Source organism: Pseudophryne corroboree, assembly GCF_028390025.1.
Source record: "Pseudophryne corroboree isolate aPseCor3 chromosome 3 unlocalized genomic scaffold, aPseCor3.hap2 SUPER_3_unloc_10, whole genome shotgun sequence".
Classification (NCBI taxonomy): domain Eukaryota; kingdom Metazoa; phylum Chordata; class Amphibia; order Anura; family Myobatrachidae; genus Pseudophryne; species Pseudophryne corroboree.
The window spans coordinates 1,935,363-1,961,340 of record NW_026967494.1 but is presented as its reverse complement, the minus strand read 5'-3'; the positions used below and the strand labels follow the sequence as shown (position 1 = coordinate 1,961,340).

At 45.4% G+C, this 25,978-nt stretch overlaps 2 protein-coding genes across 2 annotated transcripts in view; one reads left to right on the top strand and one right to left on the bottom strand.

Annotated features, from left to right (window-relative positions):
- The window catches only part of LOC134983223 (zinc finger protein 260-like), an 82,883-nt gene that overhangs the window by 22,349 nt on the left and 34,556 nt on the right, over positions 1 to 25,978 (bottom strand). The window lies entirely within an intron of this gene.
- LOC134983219 (oocyte zinc finger protein XlCOF22-like) lies at positions 1,915 to 25,240 on the top strand. The gene is made up of 6 exons (XM_063948957.1): positions 1,915 to 1,956; positions 3,328 to 3,359; positions 5,517 to 5,595; positions 5,714 to 5,815; positions 5,973 to 6,464; positions 22,374 to 25,240. Exons 3-6 carry the CDS (start codon positions 5,562 to 5,564, stop codon positions 23,840 to 23,842), a joined length of 2,097 nt encoding a protein of 698 aa, XP_063805027.1. The 5' UTR covers positions 1,915 to 1,956; positions 3,328 to 3,359; positions 5,517 to 5,561; the 3' UTR covers positions 23,843 to 25,240.

Sequence of the window (25,978 nt, the reverse complement as noted above, 5' to 3'; positions counted from 1 at the left end):
TGCTCCCCCTGTATATTATGACAACACAGGTCGCTCCCCCTGTATATTATGACAGCACAGGATGCTACCCCTGTATATTATGACAACATAGGCCGCTCCTCCTGTATACTATGATAGCACAGGTCGCTCTCCCTGTATACTATGACAACATAGGCCGCTCCCCCTGTATACTATGACAACACAGGATGCTACCCCTGTATATTATGACAACGCAGGCCGCTCCTTCTGTATAGAAAGACATTACATGCCGCTCACCCTATATAATAATACTAACACGACACCACAGGCACCTCTCTATGTATAGAAGGACAACACAGTTCGCTCCCGCTGTAGAGTAGGACAACACATAGCGCTCCCCTGTATAGTACAATGCCATTATATGTATAGAATAACGGTAACGGCGGGGTCTGCGCCACCTGTATTACGGTAACGGCGGGGTCTGCGCCACCTGTATTACGGTAACGGCGGGGTCTGCGCCACCTGTATTACGGTAAGGGCGGGGTCTGCGCCACCTGTATTACGGTAACGGCGGAGTCTGCGCCACCTGTATTACGGTAACGGCGGGGTCTGCGCCACCTGTATTACGGTAAGGGTGGGGTATGCTCCACCGGTATTACGGTAACGGCGAGGTCTGCGCCACCTGTATTACGGTAACGGCGGGGTCTGCGCCACCTGTATTACGGTAACGGCGGGGTCTGCGCCACCTGTATTACGGTAACGGCGGGCTCTGCGCCACCTGTATTACGGTAACGGTGGGCTCTGCGCCACCGGTATTACGGTAACGGCGGAGTCTGCGCCACCTGTATTACGGTAACGGCGGGGTCTGCGCCACCTGTATTACAGTAACGGCGGGGTCTGCGCCACCTGTATTACGGTAACGGCGGGGTCTGCGCCACCTGTATTACGGTAACGGCGGGGTCTGCGCCACCTGTATTACGGTAACGGCGGGCTCTGCGCCACCTGTATTACGGTAACGGTGGGCTCTGCGCCACCGGTATTACGGTAACGGCGGAGTCTGCGCCACGGTAACGGCGGGGTCTGCGCCACCTGTATTACGGTAACGGCGGGGTCTGCGCCACCTGTATTACGGTAATGGCGGGGTCTGCACCACATGTATTACGGTAACGGCGGGGTCTGCGCCACCTGTATTACGGTAATGGCGGGGTCTGCACCACATGTATTATGGTAACGGCGGGGTCTGCGCCACCTGTATTACGGTAACGGCGGGGTCTGCACCACATGTATTATGGTAACGGCGGGGTCTGCACCACCTGTATTACGGTAATGGCGGGGTCTGCGCCGCCTGTATTACGGTAACGGCGGGGTCTGCGCCACCTGTATTACAGTAATAGGACACTAGAGTGTCAGCCACCTGTACAGGGATAATGCAGCACCAGAGGCTGCTCCAGCTGCACTATAACAAGGCACCAGAGGCTGCTCCCCCTGTAGTACAGAACCTGACACCAGAGCTGCTCAGCCTATAGAATAATAATAATAATATCATTACCTGCTGCCAGACACAGCAATGGCTGCTCTCTGCTCCTGCTGCCTTGTGGGAATGATAGAAGGAAGGCGGAGCTCAGACCAGGGGAAAATGGACGCCGCTCCTGACGTCCCTACACGGCCAGGGAACCTATTGCTGCTGCCGGACTGGTCTACAAGAAAATGGCCGCCGGCCTCCTGCACTGAGGACATGTACAGTAAAATCGTTACAGAGGGCGGGGCTGTAGGCGGGGTGAAGGAGGGGAGGGGCCAGCAACCAGTAAGCGGCCTGTAGCAATCATACCCTACTTCCTGTCTGTGCGGTCCACCTTACTTCCGTATTGTGCGTTCCACATACAGGAAGTGAGTTTTCGTCGACTGTTGCAGCCTCCTAGTGTCCGTGGAGATCAGGTAATGGCGTCTAACTATACAGGGGGAGCAGCCTGTGGTGTTCTGTTATTATTATTATACAGTGTGAGCAGCCTTTGGTGTCCTGTTATTATTACTATACAGTGGGAGCAGCCTGTGGTGTCCTGTTATTATTATACAGAGGGAGCGGCCTGTGGTTTCCTGTTGTTATTATTATACAGAGGGAGCAGCCTGTGGTTTCCTGTTGTTATTATTATACAGAGGGAGCAGCCTATGGTGTCCTGTTATTATTATTATTATTATTATTATACAGAGGGAGCAGCCTGTGGTGTCCTGTTGTTATTATTTTTATACAGGGGGAGCGGCATGTGGTGTCCTGTTGTTGTTATTATTATACAGAGGGAGCGGCCTGTGGTGTCCTGTTGCTATTAGTGTTATACAGGGGGACAGGGCCGACTCCGGGGCTTGTGGCGCCCCGGGCGGCTTTAGGGGCGTGGCTTTGTACAGGGGGCGTGGTCATTTACGCCCCCTGTACAGCTGAATTGATGTGCGGTGCGCAATGACGTCATCGCGCACCGCACAGCAAAGGTCCTCTCCACGAAGGGAACTAGACGCATAGCGTCTAGTTCCCTTCGTGGAGAGGACCTTTGCTGTGCGGTGCGCGATGACGTCATCGCGCACCGCACAGTAAAGGACCTCTCCAGGAAGGGAGACTAGACGCGTACGCGTCTAGTTTACCTTCGCAGCGGCCGGGGGCAGCGGGCAGCAAGGGGCACACACCAGCAGCGGATCTTGCCCTGGTGCGGCGCCCTCCGGAAGGCGGCGCCCCGGGCAAAAGTACTGCTTGCCCGTGGCAAGATCCGCTACTGCAGGGGGAGCAGGTTTTTGTGTACGGTTATTGTACAGGGACAGCGGCTTGTGGTGTCCAGGTATTATTATTATACATTGGGAGTGTTGGTGATGTCCTACAATACAGGAGGAATGGCCTGATGTGTCCTGCTTTTAAAGACATCTGTTATTATTTTTATACTGGGGTGCAGCCTTTAGTGTCGTTGTTATTATTATTAATTTTATTATATGTAATTTTGGGTATTGAAAATATTGCTTAGTATGAAGCAAATGTATATCACACACCTGGGAGTGTACAGGGACATGACTGGGGAGGTGAGGGGAACTGGGAGTGTCACAGTGACATCACTTATATCTATAGTAATAATACAGGGACATGACTGGTGAGGTGAGGGGATCTGGGAGTGTCACAGTGACATCACATATCTATAGTAATGTAACCCCTCTTTTACCTGGGGGTACAGTGTATAAGTGCAATGTGCCTCCACCCAAGCTATTCAGAGCCCAATACTCTAATTGCTTAGGAAATAAACTACCCCTGTAGTGGTCGCCTATAACATTAGTATGTGATGTAACCAGATAGGACTATGCACATTTACCTATCTTACCTTTCCTTTGTGATTTCAGGCTCTTCCACAGATACGGAGACAGTTCCACCCGTAAGTATACTAGTTTTAATATGCAAGAAGTTATAGGCCACTTTATACAGTTCTATCATATAATACTCAAACCATGAACCGTTCTAATAATATACCCCACCTATACATAATAACATACCCCACCTATACATAATAATATACCCCACCTATACATAATAATATACCCCACCTATACATAAGGTAATGCATGTAATATAGAAAATGTGATTCCATAAGAAAGTTGTGGGGCTGCGTTTGAAAAACCACCCGGGTTCTCTTACTATAATCGTGCACGGTTGCGGCCCTTTCATGTCTGTGTATAAGAAGTACTCTTGGTTATATGGGTATCCACTTGGAGCAATTGTCCTCACAATTGTTGAGCAATGCCTACTTCACGGCAATGAATAGCATGGTTTCCATGGAAGATCTAATTGTAGCGCTCCTAGACAACCTGAAACAGGAAGGTAGTACGTGGAGCTCTCCACCCTGGAATCCCTGACACCCGTGGTCTACTCTTTACATATAGTGGGGTGATGATCTGTGTTACCTGTCCCAGTATAAGTATAGCCCCACTGTAGATCCATGGGGGTGGCTCCAGAACATACAGAAGTCCTGGTTATTGGGACCTGTCTCTGATAGGTGAGGGGTGCTTAGTCTCCCCAGTGTACCATTTCCAAGTTTAGGTGACCCTGCGCCCTCTCCGAGCTGCTTTCATCATTATACACCACCGCACTCTATGACTGCTACCCTGCTGGTCATTATCTAATGGATATGAAGTCTCTAGAGGTGATATTTATACTCCTCAGATCCACCGATGCTGCTGGTCCCTGTGCTACTGTGCTGGGGGCTGGTACTTTAATAGTTAAAGGATGATAGGGGAGTATGCAGATTAGCAGGATTTATATGGGGGCATCCTGCACTTACAATGATAGTGTGCCCGGTCTGGACCTCCCTCCGACTCCGCCTCCTCCAGCAACCGGGCTCTTCCTGTGGGTTGGATGGGATGAGGGACTCAGCTCTGCCTCGGGGGTAAACTGTCTGCTACTGCTGGACTCCTGGTAGCTGCTGCCTGCACTGCGGTCTCCTCCCATGTACTAGCCTGCCCCGCCAGTGCTCTACCTCCCAGCACTCTCCGTGACATCCAGCCACCGGGACGTCCCTGCTCGGCGTCCACCAGGGGAAATTAACACAGCGCTTCTCACCCGCAGCGGGAGACATCCAATTCCTTTCCCCCACAGGGGCTCTCTCACTCGCAGGGAACCGTCTTCCTGTAAGCTCCCTCGTCTCAGCCGCCAGCCTTTTTCTCTCCCCTTAGTCAGCCCACCAACAAAACCACCGCTACACGCGCCCAGCCACCTCTCTCAGCACACGGGACCTCTGGAAGCTTCTCCTTGATCTCCCCCGCACACTGCGCGCTAACCAGAGTCCCCTCACCTTCAGCAGGCACAGAATAATAACATGCGTAAACACACTATACATTATTGGATCACTAGAAAGATCCAAGTTATTATCACATATATGGTATACATCAGTTGGCAGCATCTCTATTACCTTATAGATCTACACATTCATTAATTGATTTGCCCCTCATAGTGTCCCAAGGCATTTAAATCACTAGGGTACTACAGTAATAATACAGGGACATGACTGGGGAGGTGAGGGGATCTGGAAGTGTCACAATAACGTCACTTATATCTATAGTAATAATACAGGGACATGACTGGGGAGATGAGGGGATCGGGAGTGTCACAGTGACATCACTTATATCTATAGTAATAATACAGGGACATGACTGGGGTCTGAGGAGACTTGGGAGTACAGTAACACCGGGGGATGTGTCTGGGTGATGACTGGAGAGATGACTGCTGGGAATGGGACATTATACAGTAACACCAGGGGACGTGTCTGGGTGATGACTGGAGAAGTGACTGCTGGGAATGGGACATTATACAGTAACACCAGGGGATGTGTATGGGTGATGACTGGAGATGTGACTGCTGGGAATGGGACATTATACAGTAACACCAGGGGACGTGTCTAGGTGATGACTGGAGAGGTGACTGCTGGGAATGGGACATTATACAGTAACACCAGGGGACGTGTCTGGGTGATGACTGTATCACTGTGTGTCAGGTGTCTATAAGGTGTCAGGATGTCACTGTCTATGTCTCCATGCAGGAGGGGGAGTATATAGAAGAGCACAGGGGTCTGTACAAGGACGTGATGATGGAGAATCACCACCCCCTCACATCACTTGGTAAGAGGACACTGTCATGTATTGTACAGGGGAGAGCAGGTATGGGGGCCCCTATATACACACATCATCTGATAATCACATATATACACTGTTCTCAGTCACTGTGTGTCTCCTACAGATGGGCCCAGTAACAGAGATACCCCAGAGAGATGTCCCCGTCCTCTGTATTCCCAGGATTGTACAGAGGAGAATCACAGGACCCCACAGGAGGATCAGGTAGGTGGGATTTAGGGTCTCATCCAATACACCAAAGTGACTGTCACTATATGATGTTCAGAGAAGCTGTGTGCGTATAGTACATTAATATTATACTGTTTCACCTCAATTTAATCAAACAATATGCAAATGCCATTGTATTTTTTGGGTTATTTAGGTAGAACATCTTTCTCGTATAAAGGCAGAAGCTATAAGGAGAGAAGAAGAGACGTATGTGACTGATATAAAGGCTGAAGATATAAAGGAAGAAGAGGAGACGTATGTGACTGATATAAAGGCAGAAGATGTAGATGGAGAAGAAGAGACGTATGTGACTGATATAAAGGCAGAATATATAGATGGAGAAGAAGAGACGTATGTGACTGATATAAAGGCAGAAGATCTAGAGGGAGAAGAAGAGACGTATGTGATTGATATGAAGGTAGAAGATACAGAGGGAGAAGAAGAGATGTATGTGACTGATATGAAGGCAGAAGATATAGAGGGAGAAGAAGAGATGTATGTGATTGATATAAAGGCAGAAGACATAGCGGGAGAAGAAGAGACATATGTGACTGATATGAAGGCAGAATATACAGAGGGAGAAGAAGAGACGTATGTGAGGGGTGATCAGCAGTGTAAGGAGGAGGTGATCCCTACAGATATCAGCACAGGTGAGTAATAAACACTTATTACAGAAGTCGCATATTCTCATTGCTCAGTCACTACAGCAATCTTTTATTCTACGCCCTCCTCCGCCATCAGCCCTGTTCTCAGTTGGGTGTTTTTAACACAAGGCTATCCATGACAAACATCAGATGAAGAGAGTTATTACACACATCACTATAGTGTTATTAAAAGTAACAAGCAGAAGTTTATTTTTAGGGATCATATATAAGTAGTATTGTGTTTTTTGTGTAGCGTCTAATTTGTATGGGATCTAAATTTCTCAGTTTAGCAACCTTAAATAACCTTCATTTTGTTAGATGATGCACGTATTAAATAACTCCTTGTATATAGTAGACCTATTTGGCCATTTGTGGTCAGGTTTACTATATCTTTACATTTAGCGAGGTGTAGTCGTGGTGTAAAGGACAGAGTGTGATTCCTGATTAGTTAAAAAAACAAATACCAAATACAGAGCAACATCACCAAACAGGTAATTTCAACTTTAAACTTGTCATTTATTTTGTACTGTCTGGACATGGCTACTAATAACAGATGCACAGACATAATTCTTATAGCTATGTGTGTAAATGCTAGAAGCTTAGGAGACAAAATTCCAGAGCTAATTGTGATAATGACCAAGGATAACCTGGATATTGTGTCAATTACAGAGTCATGGTGCAATGAGAATCATGACTGGGCCATAGCTATACCAGGATACAATTTATTTAGGAAGGATAGAATGGTCAGTATAGGAGGAAGGGTAGCAATGTATGTGGGAAAAAAGCATAAATGCTACTTCAATTAATACAAAACATTGAAGAAAATCTGAGGCCCTTTGGGTCACCACAGAAACCGTGGAGAAGGACATTATTCGCATTGGGGTGATCTGTAGACCACCTGGCCAGGGGCAGGATTTGGATAGGAATCTATTGTTGGACATCACTAAAATGGCTTTAAAGGGAGAAGTCATAATCATGGGAGACTTTAATTTAACTGATGCAAATTGGGAGGGGTCTTTTGCAAGTTCAGCTACAAGTGGCAAATTTCTATATTCCTTACAGGGAGCATCTCTCAATAAACAGCAGATATTTCCCTTCTGCATAGAAAAGCGGTCGGGAAAGAAAGAAGTAAACATCCTTTCTCTTTCATCCACTAGGGGACACTGGAGTCTTATACAGTAGGGGTGTGAAGCTTGCAACCAGAGGTGTGGCACAATCTAAAAATTAGTATTGTCTGCACAGCCGGCTCCTCCCCCTTCACATCCCTCAGTTTGAAAAATTGTGCCAAGGAGGTACAAGCACAAGAAGGGAGCTCCTCCTCCATTTCAGTACTGAGACTAAGTTAACCTAATGTAAAGGGGGACGAAAGTCTTAAGAATAGAGAGACAATGATCCCTACTAAAGGGGATCTGCATCTCTCCTCAGAAAATCCGGAGCACAGAGTCAGCAGTGAGTACTGGTTGTAAAGGGGCCCTAGTTACAGTTAAACATACGGTAACCATAGCTTCTTCATGGATCCAGGAGGCAGTTTGACAGACTTCCTCCCACGGACCGCACACAACGCTGCTACCTTCTGGCTCTTAGCCCTGGGACTCAGCAGCGCAGCTTCCCCGCTGCCCCCTCCTTCCGCTGCCGCTGTGACAGAACAATCGGTCTGAAACACTCCCTGGCCGGCTATACACTCCGCTTCATGTCAGCTCCCCCGCCCTCCTTCCTCTACCGACAGAGGGCTGAGGGAGAATCAGCGCGGCTGTCAGCAGCAGCGTATACCGCCGCCTCTTAAACACACAGCGGGGCGTTTGAAAAGAGCGCCGCCGCCCGCTGAAACGACATATCTCTCATGGCTGCAGCCGCAGCTTCTCCTGCACTCGCCGGGACCCGGGCTATATCCCCCGCACACTTCCTCCCACCATCGGCGCTAGTACGAGGGCGCGGAGGGCTGGAAAAGATGACGGGGGAACGAGCAGCAGCGGCTTCTCATACGCTGCTGCCTTATAACTTAAGACCTGGTAGGCTAGCAGCGCAGCTCCTCCGCCGCTCCCCTTTTATAGAGAGTAGAGGCTATTCCAATTGGGGGTTAGATGATGTTTGATGAGTTAGACAAGTGGATTTCGCAAGCAACTGCAGTGACATCTACCTTTCTACCTACTTCTTACTCGAGCACCACGTCACACGTTAGAGGAGGTTGCTCGGGACCAGTGTTTAAATTCATTTGATCGCTGTCGTACCGAGCCAGAAGAGGTTTTGGAGCAACAGACTCGTGGAACCAGAGGTAGAGGTCATTCACAGTCGACACCAGAAAAGCAGGACAGACCTGCTGACAAACCCGTGGTATGATGGTTTTCCTGCTCACCTGGGGTCCCCCTTGGGGCGCGCAGAGTTGGAAGGTTTTCGGGACGCCTGGACCAAAACATCACCAGACGTCTGGATCATCCAGATATTTCCCAGGGTTACAGGATAGTTACAAGAGCGTCCACACAGTCCATTTATTTGCAGCGCGAGGGCCTAGGTGCCCGTTGTGAGCAGGAGCGTTACAGGAGGCAACTTCAAAGACTCCTGCATACAAAGGGTTAAGTCGCCAGTCCCATATCCTCAATGAGGAACAGGATTTTATTCAAAACTTTTGGTAGTGCAAAATACCTTCATATCCCGATTTGGACCCCTCACCAAGCTTACTTAAGATTTGCCCCGGTGTGGGATCACTACTGAATCAGTGCCCTGCCATTCGGTCTATCATCAGCTCCAAGAATCTTTATAAAGATCAAAGCAATAGTGGTGACAGGATTGAGACAGGGGTCACGATCATACCTTATCTAGACAATCTACTGATCAAGGCCTCATCTCAGAAACAGCTGATAAAGGATGCTCAGGCATCTCATCAATTTCTCATTCAACATGGGTGGATTGTGAACCTCCAGAAATCCAACCACATGCCAACTCCACAGATTAATTTCCTCGATTTCATCTTGGACACGATACAATTAAGAGTATTCCTACCAGAGAACTAGATCTAGGACCCACAGAGGTTAGTGGCTCAGGTACTAAGGACACAGACGGGTTCTCTACACCTCTGTGCTACTTCTCGAGAAGAGGGTGGCGCCGTTCGCAGCTCTCCGGTACGGCGGACTTCATTCCTGACCATTCCAGATGAAACTCATTGCTCAGGGAGCAGGTTCGCACTGGCTTCTACATCGAAGAATCCAGCTTCCACCACACATACGAACCTACTTGATTTGGATGTCGTTGCACAAGAATCTCGCAGCAGGCAAGAGATTCGGCATTTGGGATTGGAGGATCCTGACAACGGACGCCACTCTAAGAGGTTGCGGTGCCGTCCTAGTGGAACAAATTCCTAATGGTTTGCAGATTCAAGATGGAATAAATCCAGCCAGTTATTGTGGGTTTAGAACATGAAGGGGTCATGGTATCCATGGACATAAAGGATGGACGTTACAGGAGAGCAGCCTACCCATAGACATTCTCGAACTGAGAGCAGTTTACAATGTGCTTCTCTTAGCCGCAGACCTAGTCATGGGTCAACACTTAAAGATACAGTCGGACAATGTCACGATGACGGCTTACATAAACCATCAAGGAGGAACAAAGAGCAGGATGGCGTTAAAGGAAGCCACAAAGATCTTTTTGTGGGCAAAAAGGCGAAACATCATCCTCTCGGCAGTGTTCATTCCAGGTGTAGAAAACTGTGAAGCAGATTATCTCAGCCGCCAGGACATGCATCCGGGAGAGTGGTGCCTACATCCACGGATTTTCGAAATGGTGGTGAGGAGATGGGGTCTATCTCAAGTCGATCTAAGGGCGTCTTGGCAAAACCATCAGCTGCCTAGATATGTGTCCAGGACAAAAGATCCAGCAGCAAAAGGAGTGGACGCATTAACACTTCCTTGGTGTTACAGGAGGGTTTACATTTTTCCACCTTTCCCACTCATACCCAGGGTTCTGAAACGGTTGAAACGAGAACGAGTGTGGGCATTTCTAATCGCACTAGATTAGCCCCGCAAGAGTTGGTACTCAGACCTGCGAGGGTTACTAGTGGAAGATCCTTGGCGGTTAGCTCAGAGGGAGGACCTGCTATCTCAGGGACTGTTCCAACACCCACACCTGCACAGGCTGCATTTAACGGCGTGGCTATTGAAACCCGGATCTTAAGAAACAGAAGGATACCAAGAACGGCCATTCCTACAGTGTTTGCCGCTAGGAAGCCGGTCACAGCCATGCACTACTACAGGATTTGGAAGAGGTACATGGACTTATGTCAAGAATGTGGGTGGAATTCAACGATCTTCCACTTATCCAGACTTCTACTTTTCCTTCAGGCCGGTCTAGATGTAGGACTGAGGCTAGGCCCTCTGAAGGTTCAAATTTCGTTTCTCTCTATACTATTTCAACAAGCGGTTAGCATTCTTGCCAGAGGTTCAAACCTTTTTACAGGGGGTTCTGAGGATACAACCCCCTTTTCGTCCTACCACTACGCCATGGGACTTAAATTTGGTGTTGGAATTTTTGAGATCTCCAACAGACCTGAAATATCTCTTTTGGAAGGTCACATTATTGATTGCCTTGGTTTCGGCCAGGCGGGTTTCTGAGTTGGGAGCCTTATCGTGTAAGAGTCCTTTGAATGTTTCATGAGGATAGGGCAGAACTCCGTACAAGAGCAGGTTTCCTTCCTAAGGTTTGTTTCACGTAAACCAGCCAATTGTGGTCCCATCTTTTCAGGGTCTCGCAGATGGGGAAGTGTCCTTGGATGTTGTCTGAGCTTTAAGGGTATATGTACAAGTTACGTCGTCCTTCAGAAAGTCGGACCATTGTTTGTTCTTTATGATGGGCCAAAGAAGGGGTGCCAGCATCTAAGCAGCCTTTGTCTAGATGGATTCGACTTGCCATTCGGCAAGCTTATATTTCCTGTGGCAAACAGGTTACGGTTCAGACGGGGGCTTATACCACCAGATCAGTGGGTGCCTCATGGGCGGCTGCCAGACGTGTTTCCACTACTCAACAGACAAAGAGGAGTGGGTGCAAATCCCCTCCCCTAAATTCCCTTCCGCATACTGAAAATTACCCTGTAACCATACCTGAACCTATCTGTTAATAAAATTCAGAGAATTAGTCACAAATGTTTGCAAACACATGTTTAGCTGCTGAGCCACGTCATGCCTTCTCTGATACAGCAGTCCTAACCTACATAATAGCAGTGCCCACATAGCGCCATGTAATTTGTCACAGTAGGCCTCATGATAAAGGCTATTACTAAAACACTTCCAGACAGAGAGCTAACTTACCCTGGAGTCACCCCCAGGATCTCCCATTGGCACTACAAGGAACAGCATGCCTTCCAAATGCTGCTCCCATTCAATTCCATTACTCAACTTTGCAGAGCGGCGACGGGGTCCTCAGCCCACACGTTCGTGAAATTTGACAAGTTTGATACCTTTGGGTCCGTAGACTGTAAGTTCGGACGTTTTTTTGGGAGCACTCTTGTTAATTTAATTGCAAATAAAATATAACCTTTATAACCTTTAGGAAATATTCACTAAAAATTCATATAAATTGATCCTACTTAATTAAAAGAAAGATTACTATTGACTGAATTGTCTTACTATCAGTATTATATCAATCAGGGTGAAAAATATTTTATTTAGAAGAAATATATTCATATGTGTAATACTTTACCATCTAGAACACTGCCAGACAGCCGTGGGCTCTCCCTATTGTTTCCTGTAAATAGAATCAGTTACATGTGCATGGTATCCACACATACACCTTATTCATTATCATTTTCAGAAGGGAGAGGCTGAGGCTTATATATACTGTCTATGTATGGTAGGTATCTCTTCCATACCTACTATACATAGACAGGAAAACTATGTATATAGGAAACTATAGGTCTGTAAGACAATACAGAAGAAACTATAGGTCAGCAAGACAATAGAGAAGGAAACTATAGGTCAGTAAAACAATACAGAATAAACTATAGGTCAGCAAGACAATACAGAAGGAAACTATAGGTCAGAAAGACTACAGTAAGCCACTATACGTCAGTAAGACAAACTATAGGTCATTAAGACAATACAGAAGAAACTATAGGTCAGTAAGACAATACAGAAGAAACTAGGTCAGTAAGTCAATACAGTAGGAAACTATAGGTCAGTAAGACAATACAGTAGGAAACTATAGGTCAGTAAGACAATACACTAAGAAACTAGGTCAGTAAGACAATACAGTAGGATAGGTCAGTAAAACAATACAGTAGAAACTAGGTCAGCAAGACAATACAGTAGGAAACTATAGGTCAGTAAGACAATACAGTAGGAAACTATAGGTCAGTAAGACAATACAGTAAGAAATAATAGATCAGTTAGACAATACAGTAAGAAACTATAGGTCAGTAAGACATTACAGAAGGAAACTAAGTCAATAAAACAATACAGAAGAAACTATAGGTCAGTAAAACAATACAGAAGAAACTATAGGTCAGTAAGACAATACAGTAGTAAACTATAGGTCAGTAAGACAATATGGAAGGAAACTATAGGTCAGTAAGACAATACAGAAGGAAACTATAGATCAGTAAGACAATGCAGAAGGAAACTATAGGTCACTAAGACAATACTGAAGGAAACTATAGGTCAGTAAGACAATACTGTAGGAAACTATAGGTCAGTAAGACAATAAAGAAGGAAACTATAGGTCAGTAAGACAATGCAGTGAGAATAGTGGGGATGGCGGTAGTGAATGAAAGGGGGGAGGAGTAGGGGGTAGGGAAAGAGCAGCCGGCAAGAGTATTAACTTGGGTATTAAAGTTTTTACCAAAACACTAGCTAATAATGATTATGGGTCACCGTTGCTGCATAAAGAGAATGATACCCCTAGCACAGGGGGAAATACTGATCTTAATTGTATGTATGTAAATGCTAGAAGCCTTACAGGAAAAAAGGGTGAGCTAGAAATCCTCGCAGCAAGCAAACAGTATGATACTATAGGCATTACTGAAACTTTGGTGGGACGAATCTCATTATTGGACAGTCAGTCTAGAGGGTTATACGCTGTTCAGTAGAGACCGCTTAAATAAACGGGGTGGAGGGGTATGTCTTTATGTAAAGCCGTTATTAAAACCTCATATACGGGAAGATATTCAAGAGGGGACTGTAAATACTATTGAGACGTTATGGGTAGAAATTGCATGCGGGGGTAAAGCAATAAAAAAGTTATTGGTGTTATGCTACAGGCCGCCTGGTATTAATGTGTCTGATGAGGAATTGTTGCTGAAGCAAATTGAAAGAGCAGCAGGAGTAGGAGACATAGTAGTGATGGGAGACTTTAACTATCCAGAGATAAACTGGAAAATCCATTCATGTGATACTACTAGGGGCAATATGTTTTTACACACACTAAATGATATCTACTTCATTCAATTAATCGAGGAACCAACTGGTACAATGCAATCTTAGTCCTGGTATTAACAAACAATGGGGAATTGGTATATTATAGTAGGGGATCCCATAGGAAACAGCGACCACGATATGGTCTCATTCAATATCAGCGTTCATAAGCAGTCCTATACTGGCTCAAGGATTGTAACAAAATAAGCAAAAAAGAAATAAGAGGCTAAAGTAGAAACTGAAAAACTAGTAGCGAAGGAAAGCAAAGCAAATCCCATTTTTTTTTTTTAAGTATATCAACAGCAAGATATTAAAGGAGAGTATAGACCAGTGTTTCCCAACCACGGTCCTCAAGGCACACTAAAGGTGGGTACACACTAATAGATATATCTGCAGATCAGTTGATCTGCAGATATGTCTATGGACGGATCGGGCAGTGTGTTCAGCATACACACTGCCCGATCTGTCGGGGACTGACGTCATGAACTGGGCGGGCATGTACACACACCCGCCCAGTCCAGCTGTCAATCACCGCCGGCCGCCGCAGCATGTGTACGGGCGGTCGGCCAACCGCCCCGTACACACACAGCGACGCGTCAATATATCGGTAGATATATTGGCTGTCGGCTGTGCTGCGCGGCCGACGCGATACGTCTGTGAACGACGGAGTTCACAGGCGTATCGGCCGTACACACTGGCCGACGGTCCCGCGATATATCGGCCATTCAAGACAACGGCCGATACATCGACCAGTGTGTACGTGCCTTAACAGTCCTGGTTTTAGTGACATCCAGGCTTGAACACAGGTGACTTAATTAGTACCTCAGTTATTTTGATGTAACCATCTGTGCTGAAGCCTGGATATCACTAAAACCTGCACTGTTGGTGTGCCTTGAGGACCGCGTTTGGGAATTCCTGCTATAGACCCTTTAAAAGACAAATTGGGAGTCTTAATCAAAAATGATAATGACATAGCGGACAAACTAAATTAGTTTTTTTTCAACTTTATGTACAAGAGAAGACCAAATGCAGGGACTAACACACAATGTCACCAAAGATAATGTCCCACTGCTAAGTGCTTATTTATGTGAGGAGGTAGTCTGTGACCGATTAATAAATGTAAAGATTAATAAGTCACCGGGTCCCGATGGAATTCACCCAAGAGTTCTTATGGAGCTTCACTTTGAACTTGCAAGGCCGCTATTTTTGATCTTTAAAGATTCAGTTATATCAGGTATGGTTCCCAAAGACTGGCGTATAGCGGAAGTACAGATGGGTCTACTGTTATATTGACTAGTTTTCTGCACCTAGGCACAACATGACTTATTAGCATAAACCCTTCATATATTGTTCTCAGCAGCAATACAATACAGCAGGGGATTAAGTCCGACTGGCCAGTCTCAGGTAATCCTATTAAAGGTCAAGATAAACGTGGACCCATCTGTAGTGCCAATATTCAAAAAGGGGAGTAAAGCTGAACCAGGTAATTATAGACCAGTTAGTCTTACATCTATAATGGGGAAAGTATTGGGAGGTATTCTAAGGGATAGTATTCAGAAGTTCAATAAGGTCATTAAATGGAACCAACATGGATTTGTGAAGGACAGATCATGTCAAACCAACTTACTTGGCTTTTATGAAACAGTAAGTGCGATCCTTGATCAAGGTATGGTGGTGGATGTCATCTTTTTAGACTTTGCCAAAGCTTTTGACACAGTACCACACATGCGTCTTAGCTATAAGCTACAAGGAATAGGGCTAGGGAGCACAATATGCACTTGGGTCAGTAATTTGTTAGATAATAGAGAGCAGTGCATTGTGGTTAATGGATCATTTTCAAATTGGACTGAAGTGCTAAGTGGTGTGCCACAAGGGTCTGTACCAGGACCACTATTGTTCACGACCTGTCAGAAGGTCTATGGAGCATAGTGTCAATTTTTGCAGACGATACCAAATTGTGTAAGGTTATAAATAACGGAGGGGGATGCTGAGTCTTCAGAACGACTTGGTTAAACTAGAAGCATGGGCAGCCAAATCGAGAATGAGCTTCAACACAGACAAGTGTAAGTTAATGCACTGTGGGGGCAAGACCAAAAATAACACCTACCTACTAAATGGGGTAAAATTAGGGGATTCTGTACTGGAAAAGGACTTGGGTGTCCTCATAGATAGCAAGCTAAGCAGTAGTACCCAAAGTAGGAGTGCAGCAAAGAAGGTTAATAAGATATTAGCATGCATAAAACGGGGAATTGATGCTAGGGACTAGAGTATTATACTCCCGTTATATAAATCACTAGTGAGGACACATCTTGAATACTGTAACAATAGTTTGAGGGAAAAAAATTGTGTGCAATCTAGCTGCTGGAAGAGACACACTTTCCTGAAGGATCCTTCTCCCTTATCCATAAGTGCCACAATAAAAGAAAAAAATGGAAAGCGTAACTTATCCTGCGCTCGTCTTTGTTTCCATCGACAGTATAAAATTCATAAAATACACTTATCCATACACATATTCATAGCAGCAAAAATTGAATTAAATAGATTGCACAGAAATCCTCATGGGCAGAAAAAAGACTGGTGGATAATTACCAATGTGTATAGAACTGTGAAAACAGTTCTAAACCAGCATGCAGGTTTTTGTTTTGGAGGATCCCGGGAATCCCTGGAACAGAATGGCAAGTCCTCCAGTAAAATGTCCCACGGCTCCTGTGCGTTCCACCGACGCGTTTCTACTCCAGACCGGAGTCTTTTTCAGGTGTGATGTTCAGTGATTCAGGAACTCTGCTGCCAGACACAGCAATGGCTGCTCTCTGCTCATGCTGCCAGTTCTATACACATTGGTAATTATCCACCAGTCTCTTTTCTGCCCATGACGATTTCTGTGCAATCTATTTAATGAAAGTTTTGCTGCTATGAATATGTGTATGGATTTTATAAGTGTATTTTATGAATTTTATATGTATTAAATTATGATTCACTATATCGATTTCTTTACATTTTTTTATGCACCAATATAATTTGCACTGAGCATCTGAATACTGTCGATGGAAACAAAGACGAGCGCAGGATAAGTTACGCTTTCCATTTTTTCTTTTATTGTGGCACATCTTGAATACTGTGTGCAGTTGTGGGCACCGTACTACAAAAAGGATATCCTGGAGCTAGAAAAGGTTCAGAGGCGGGCGACCAAACTAATTAAGGGCATGGAGACTCTGGAATACGAGGAAAGGCTTGCTAGGCTAGGCATGTTTATACTGGAAAAGAGGAGACTAAGAGGGGACATGATCAACATCTACAAATATATAAGGGGACAATACACGGAGCTTGCGCGGGACCTGTGTTTGGTAAGATCAGCACAGAGGACACGTGGACACTTGCTTAGGTTAGAGGAGAGAAAATTCTGCACAAAGCGGGGAAATGTATTTTTCGCGGTAAGGACAATACGTGTTTGGAATTCCCTGCCTGAGAGTTATAATGGCAGACTCAGTCATCACCTTTAAGAATGGGTTGGATAAATTCCTAATGGATAAGGATATCCAGGATTATGGTGCGTAGTCACGCACTATAGTTATTAGAAAAAAAAGGAATAAACACAACGGCTGACATCAGCATCAGACAAAATTTAGTCCAAAAATAATACTGCACAGGAAACAACAAATAGGTTGAACTCGATGGACAAATTGTCTTTTCTCTTACGTCCTAGAGGATGCTGGGGTCCATATTACTACCATGGGGTATAGACGGGTCCACCAGGAGCCATTGGCACTTAAAGAGTTTAATAGAGTGGGCTGGCTCCTCCCTCTATGCCCCACCTACCAGACTCAGTTTAGAAAATGTGCCCGAAGGAGCCGGTCACAGCTAGGGGAGCTCTACAGAGCTTTCTTAGTAAAAGTTTTTCTTAGAGTTTTTATTTTACAGGGAGGCTGCTGGCAACAGTCTCCCTGCATCGAGGGACTGAGGGGGAGAGCAGTGTCCGCCCTGCGGGGTCTGAGCCACTGTCTCCGCTGACTGGACACTGAGCTCTAGAGGGGGTAGATTGCTCCCCGCCACAGGGGAACGCTCACCCCAGCAGCATGCTGCCACCCCCTTGCAGAGCTGAAGTGTGGCGCTGAGTCACCGTCCCCCCCTAACAAGCAGGGAGTCGGTGTGAAGATGGCGGCTACAGGGTAGGAGCGCAGTATTAACTGTGCTCCCGGACCGCTCAGCGGTACCTAGGTGTGACGCTGTGAGGGGCGCCCCGAGCCAGCGCCTGATCCTACACTGACCATTCCAGCCTGTCGGGGTCTGCGGATCTCAGCCAGCACACAAAACCTCAGGCCAAGTGGAAGTTCAGTCCCTCCAGTGCAACTCCAGCTATCTGTACGGTACCAGGGGGTTGTAGAAGGGAGGGGAGGCTGTGTAAGACTGTGTCACCTATTAAGGGACACAGTCAGCGCTGGTTTAGGGTCTCCCTATACCTGTAATAGCGCTGTGCGTGGGTGGGCTCCAATCTCTGCGTCTCTCTGCCATTTTTTTGGGGGGGGGGACTCTGTCTGCCCAGTCCCCTGTGTGTATGTTGGGTGATTGGTGTGTAACAGCAAACATGTCTAGAGACTCTGTCTCATGCTGCAGAGGATTTATCTTCTCAGGAAGATCCCATCCCATGTAATCAGGATTGCACTGTTGTAGCGCAGATCCCAGCTAGAGAACTGGAGTGGTTAGCCTCTCTTAGGGGAACTATTCCTCAGATTTCTGAGAGGGTTACAAGATCTGAGCATGTCACTCAGGTACTGCAATCCTCTATGGTAGTATGGTCTGATACTGCTCCCACAGGGTCCCCTGCGGTACATTCTCACAAACGTGCGCTTGCCAAGATTACGCAGGATAACACGGACCCCGATTCTGACACTGCAGACGGTGACGGGGATGTATCGTGGGGGACGCAGTTGATGATTGAGGCCGTACGGGATGTGTTGCCTATTTCGGACACTCCTCCTGAGCAGGTAGAGGAGGCCTTTTTCACAGACAGTAAGAAGTCCCTCTCACCTTTCCAGCATCTAAGGAATTAAATGCTATATTTGAATAGGCCTGGGAAAATCCAGTGAAAAAATTACAGATCCCTAAGAAGGGTCTTGGCTGCTTTTCCATTCCCAGAGGATCATAGAATGAAATGGGAGTCTCCACCTATAGTGGACGCCTCTGTTTCCAGGCTGTCAAAATAAGTGGTTTTACCAGTCCCGGGATCTACCACGTTGAAGGACCCGGCTGATCGCAAGGTGGATGCTACGCTCAAATCCATATATACGGCTTCAGGGGCTATACTGCGGCCTACTATTGCCTGTGCATGGATTTCTAAAGCTATAGCCAGGTGTTCAATCACTCTGCAGGAGGACTTGACTACAATGGATAAAGGTGACGTTGATTTATTCTTGCGTAACATTCAGGATTCTGCAGCGTTCCTGGTAGATTCCAAGAAGGACCTGGGTTCCACGGCTGCGGGGATCTCCTCCATGTCTGTCTCGGCTCGCAGGTGTCCTAGGCTGCGCCAATGGTCTGCAGACGCAGAATCCAGGAAAAGCGTGGAGGGCCTACCCTACACAGGTCAGGCTTTATTTGGGGAGGCGCTGGATGCATGGATTGCCACGGCTACCGTGGGTAAGTCTCCTTTTCTCCCCTCAGCTGCACCGGCTACGAAGAAGCCTTTTACACCAGTCACGTCACAGGCCTTTCGTCCCGCGAGGCCTAGAAAGAACAAGCCTTCTCACACCTTCTTCAGAGGTGGTTGTGCTATAGGAAAAAAGCCTGCTCCTGCTGGTTCCCAGGACCAGAAGCCTGCTTCTGGTACCCTCAAGTCCTCCGCATGACAGTGGACTGCACAGCCTGGAGGAAGGTCAGGTGGGAGCAAGACTCTGACATTTCAGCCATGTCTGGGTGTCGTCTGGCCTGGACCCTTTGATATAGGATATAGTGTCCAGGGGGTACAGACTGGCGTTTCAAACTCTCCCACCTCACCGTTTCTTTAAATCAGGCTTACCGGCTTTGCCAGCAGACAGAGCTATTCTTCTGGAAGCTATCCGAAAATTGGTAGTGTGCGAGGTTATTGTTCCAGTACCGCCTCATCGGTGGAACAGGGATTACTATTCAAACCTTTTCGTGGTACCGACGCCGGAAGGTTCTGTATGGCCAATTCTGAACTTGGGGATGTGGATGTCCTTGTCCACCTAGGGACAAATAAATCTGGCAAATGCTGAACTCATTGCCGTAAAAGATGAATTTAGGAAGTTAGGGACTGCTCTGAAGCAGGTGGCAACCACTGTATCTTTTTCAGAAGTATTGACAGTACACCGAGGGGAAGACAGAACTCATCGCATCAGAAAATTCAATGTTTGGCTGAGGACATGGTGCAATGAGGAGAGATTTGGATTTATAGGCCAAAGTCACACCATCTGGCAAGATAGCAGCTTATACAAAAGTGACGGCCTGCACCCATCTTCAAGAGGAACAAGAATACTAACTGAACAGTTTGGATGCTTCATCAAGAACTATTTAAACTAACAAAGGGGGGCAGTGAACCAAACAGGAATAACACAGAGGTATTGTTTCTGCAGGCAAAGGGAATAGGAAGCATATCCACAGCAACTGAAGATAATGCAGATCAAAACCAAATAAAAATAGGTAGAGAGAAGAACATAGCTAGGAAAAGAAAAAGCACAAACAAAACTTATGTGTGCAAATGCTAGGCGCTTAGGAAATAAAATCCCAGAACTAATTGCAATAATGACAAGGGATGATCTAGACATTGGGGCAATTACAGAGTCATAGTACAATGAAAATCATGACTGGGACATAGCTATACTGGGATATACTTTATTTAGGAAGGACAGAATTGGAAAAATCGGAGGAGGGGTAGCAATGTATGTAAAAAAAAAAGCATAAATACTACATTAATACAAGTATTGAAGAAAAAACGGAGGCCCTTTGGGTGACCATAGGAACAGGGGAAAAGTCGATTATTCGTATTGGCGTGATATACAGGCCACCAGGTCAGGAAGAGGAACTCGACAAGAACCTATTGCAGGACATAACTAAAATGGCATTAAAAGGAGAGGTAACAATCATGGGAGACTTTAATCTTCCTGATTTAAACTGGGAGGTGTCTGTTGCTTGTTCCACTAGAAGTAGGGACATTTTATATTCCTTTCAGGGAGCATCCCTCCACCAATTGGTGAGGGACCCACTCGGAAAGAAGCAATATTAGACTTAATACTTAAATGGAGACAGAATATCGGACGTAAAAGTGGGTGAAAACCTGGGATCCAGTGATCATCAAGCAGTATGGTTCAGCATAAAGACAGAGTATGACTCGTCCCATACAAAAACAAAGGTGTTGGATTTTAGGAAGGCTGATTTTGTAGGGATGGGAAAATTTGTAAGTGATTCTTTGGCAGCGTGGACGAACTTGGAAACAGTGCAGGAGAGGTGGGAAACATTAAAATGTGCAATATTAAAGGCAACAGACCTTTGTATCAAAAGTGTTAGGAAAAACACAAGGAAAAGGAAGCCAGTGTGGTTTGCGAAAAAGATGGCTTTTAGGAAATATAAGCAGACACAAAATAATGAAGACAAAGATATATCTTGTTAGACAGAAGGAGACTAAGAAGGTAATCAGATGTGCAAAGGCACAAGCTGAGGAGAAAATGGCCCAGTCAGTGGGTAAAGGAGTACTACCTTTCTGTGAAATAATTTTTCCGCAAATTTCCCCTGAACCTCCCCCCCTCCAGTCTCAGTGCATGTCCTCGTGTCCTATTGCTTCTCTTCATTTGGAGAATGTTTCCCTCCTGGACTTTGTTAAAACCCTTGATATATTTGAAAGTTTCTATCATGTCCCCCCTTTCCCTTCTCTGCTCCAAACTATACATATTGAGATTTCTTAGTCTTTCTGGGTATGTTTTGTGATGTAGGCCATGCACCATTTTAGTTGCCCTTCTTTGTACAGTTTCTAATGTATTAATATCCTTTTGAAGATATGGCCTCCAGAATTGAACACTGTATTCTAGATGAGGCCGTAGCAATGACCTATACAATGGCATTATTACTTATTTATTTCTGCTGCTGATTCCTCTCCCAATGCAGCCAAGCATCTGACTAGCCTTCCTCATTGCTTTGTTACATTGCTTACCTGCCTTTATATCACCTGAAATAGTGACTCCTAGATCCCTTTCCTCCTCAGTAGTTTCCAGTATAGTGCCATTAATACTATATTTAGCCTTTGGATTTTTGAGACCCAAGTGCATGATTTTGCATTTGTCACCTCTAGTACTCCCACATGAGCGTCCATGTCACCTCTAGTAATCCCACATGAGCGTTCAGTGTTGATCAAGCTCCAGTCTAAGCATCCTAGCTTTTTTTTGTTTTTTAATAAACATAAAAGCAATGATTTCAGGTAAAACATGTCAGTTATAGAATTATATATTGTGTCCTGTAACACCCTGTGTATTGTCTATTCATTTTATATATTAATGTATTTTATTTCCAGCAGATGGGCACACAAGCAGGAACATCTCAGAAGGACATCTAATGTTATCCCTGGATTCTGAAATAACCGATAACGACAGTAGACAGGATTCTCCAGGAGCTAACCCCATTACCCCAATTATACATCCAGCTCTATCAGCTGATCCCCCTGATCCTGGGAAATGTTCTCCTGATCACTCTGATATTGGTGCATCTGTTACAGCTCTGACAGTAGATACAGTGTTTCCCTGTTCTATATATGCCAAATGTTTTACACAGAACACAAAGCGTATTACCAATCAGACAGCTAAGGCAGGTGAGAGTCCATTTCCATGTTCTGAGTGTGGGAAATGTTTTACATATAAATCATATCTTGTTAGACATGAGAGAAGTCACACAGGTGAGAAGCCATATTCCTGTTCTGAGTGTGGGATATGTTTTACACAGAAATCAGCTCTTGTTATACATCAGAGAAGTCACACAGGTGAGAAGCCGTATTCCTGTTCTGAGTGTGGGAAATGTTTTGCACTGAAATCACATCTTGTTCCACATCAGAGAAGTCACACAGGTGAGAAGCCATTTTCCTGTTCTGAGTGTGGGAAATGTTTTGCACACAAATCATATTTTGTTATACATCAGAGAAGTCACACAGGTGAGATGCCATTTTCCTGTTCTGAGTGTGGGAAATGTTTTGCACACAAATCATATTTTGTTATACATCAGAGAAGTCACACAGGTGAGATGCCATTTTCCTGTTCTGAGTGTGGGAAATGTTTTTCATCGACATCACATCTTGGAAGACATCAGAGGAGTCACACAGGTGAGAAGCCATTTTCCTGTTCTGAGTGTGGGAAATGTTTTTCATCGACATCACATCTTGTTATACATCAGAGAAGTCACACAGGTGAGAAGCCATATTCCTGTTCTGAGTGTGGGATATGTTTTACACAGAAATCAGCTCTTGTTAGACATGAGAGAAGTCACACAGGTGAGAAGCCGTATTCCTGTTCTGAGTGTGGGAAATGTTTTGCACACAAATCACATTTAGTTATACATCAGAGAAGTCACACAGGTGAGAAGCCATTTTCCTGTTCTGAGTGTGGGAAATGTTTTTTATCGACATCACATCTTGTTATACATCAGAGAAGTCACACAGGTGAGATGCCATTTTCCTGTTCTGAGTGTGGGAAATGTTTTGCACACAAATCATATTTTGTTATACATCAGAGAAGTCACACAGGTGAGATGCCATTTTCCTGTTCTGAGTGTGGGAAATGTTTTTCATCGACATCACATCTTGTTAGACATCAGAGGAGTCACACAGGTGAGAAGCCATTTTCCTGTTCTGAGTGTGGGAAATGTTTTTCATCGACATCACATCTTGTTAGACATCAGAGGAGTCACACAGGTGAGAAGCCATTTTCCTGTTCTCAGTGTGGGAAATGTTTTGCACGGAAATCAGTTCTTGTTAAACATCAGCGATTTCACAGATGAGAAGCCATTTTCATGCTGTGAGAGAAATAAATCTGCTCTTGTTGAACATATTAGACATTACCCAAGTACGGAACCATTTACATCTTCTGGAGTATAATTATCACTGCCGTCCAATGTTCCTCAAGGGTGAATCCGATCTCTTATGCTTTATAAAATATACATGCTACCACTGGGTGATATAATCAGACGTCATGGCCTGGTCTACCACTGCTATGCAGATTGCCTGCTTTTTGCACCATGTACTGAGAACCTAATACCAATCCTAAATGGTTGTCTAGCTGAGCGCCTGGGGTTGATGATGCCAGTTGGCTGTGACTCGGTCTTTGTGAAACATAATAGAAGCTCACCAACAAAGGACAAGACTACAGCTTTACCAACCATCTGGATTTATGCTTTGGTGTTCAGAATCGCAAAATACTAAACATGTGCTGAATCTTTGTGTTGTCCTGGTATGTGGCTGACACAGACATCAGGTATCTGCCACATACTAATCCTAATTCTTCCATCTGTGGACCATAGCCAGAATCAAGCACTTGATTCCCTCAGAAGTTCATAGACTACTGCAATGCCATCTACCTGGGTCACCCAGCAAAAGAATTACAGAGCTTGCAGATAGTACATAATGCAGCAGCCAAGCTGTTACCTAACCAGCCCGTTCCTGCCTCATAACACCCATTCTCTACTCCCTTCACCGGCTGCCTGTAAGATGACAAATCTATTTCATAATTGGCTAACTGACCTTCCCAGCCCAACATTACATGGTCCAAGGTACTAGAAACAGCTTCTGCCTCCTTACTGCCCTGCTTGCTTCTACAGATGGACTGTTACCAGCAGTACCAAGAATCTCCTGTCATTCATTTATGGGTTGAACGTTTAGTTTTGCAGCCCTGACCATGGAACTCACTGCCTTGCACAGTCCAAGAGGCCTCCACTCTAGAGACCTTCACAAACAGACTGATGACTGTTACTCATGCTTTTCATTAATGTACCTCTATTTACTTCCTAAATAATACATCCCAAATGCTTAGGTCTTTTTTCTGCTGTTTATTTTGTATCTTGTGCTTTATGTAAATGTGAATGTCTAATACCAGTTTGCACAATCTGTATTGCTGCACGACAGTATGGCGGCCATTGGAACGTGTTTTCACTTCTAGTTTGCCTAACTTGTTGCTGACACTCATCTTGATCAGGAGTGCCGAGTGTTTTCTTATACAAGATCCTGTCCATATATACCCTGTACATTATCATGTGCATTAGAGTCACCCGGGTTCCATCTGCTGTGGTTTGTTGTATGTTACATCTATATGGTGCGGATACTCCCCTGTGTTTCATAATAAAAGCTTTTGTTTGCATCTAATTATTACATTAAAGCTTTTATTTTTTATTCTGTTTTATATTCCCGTCTGAGTAATTACGCCATAATGTCTAATCTCGGAGTGGACCCCAGAAGATGTAAAGAACCGAGAAAATTTTCCATCATTCTGTTTCGTGTAAGCATACAGGTAAGTGATGGCACGGTGGACACTGCAGAAATAAAAAACTCAGCCTTTATCCTGCTTAAAAAAATTACAAAGCCCGTAAATCAAGCTTGGTCGGACAAGACAGAATCCACATTAATGGTGGCACATCATATAGGCTGAGGACCCATGCTGCTGAGATATATGGCATAACTCCCTCTTTTCCCACAAAACCTTCCCTTCACCAATCACAATGTCCACCATTGCCCCTTCAGAAGGGTCACAACTTTCCTTTGCTTTTTCCACCTACTCCACAGAGCCCAGGACCATCTCCATGACCATTTCATGTTTATCTGGAGGCCTGGCATCTGGGAGGTTCATGGCCTCAGATGACCACAGAACTGCCAGGTAGTGGGCAACAAGGATCCACAGCCCCCTGAGGAACTGGAGAGTCCAAAGCTCGACCCTGCATGAGGTAAAGAAGGGTCAAACACAGGGTCTGTCTTACCTATTTCCTTCCTAAGAGCTGCTCTTTACCCAGTTTGGTACCTGTGGGATCCCACTCCAATTTTCCTTGAGAGTCCTTACCCTCACTAATCCCTTCTGAACCTACCAGATCCTTCCCCATCCACCCACTCCTTTTTAAGCTTTTCACCACCTGCTGTGTGAGTCCCATCCA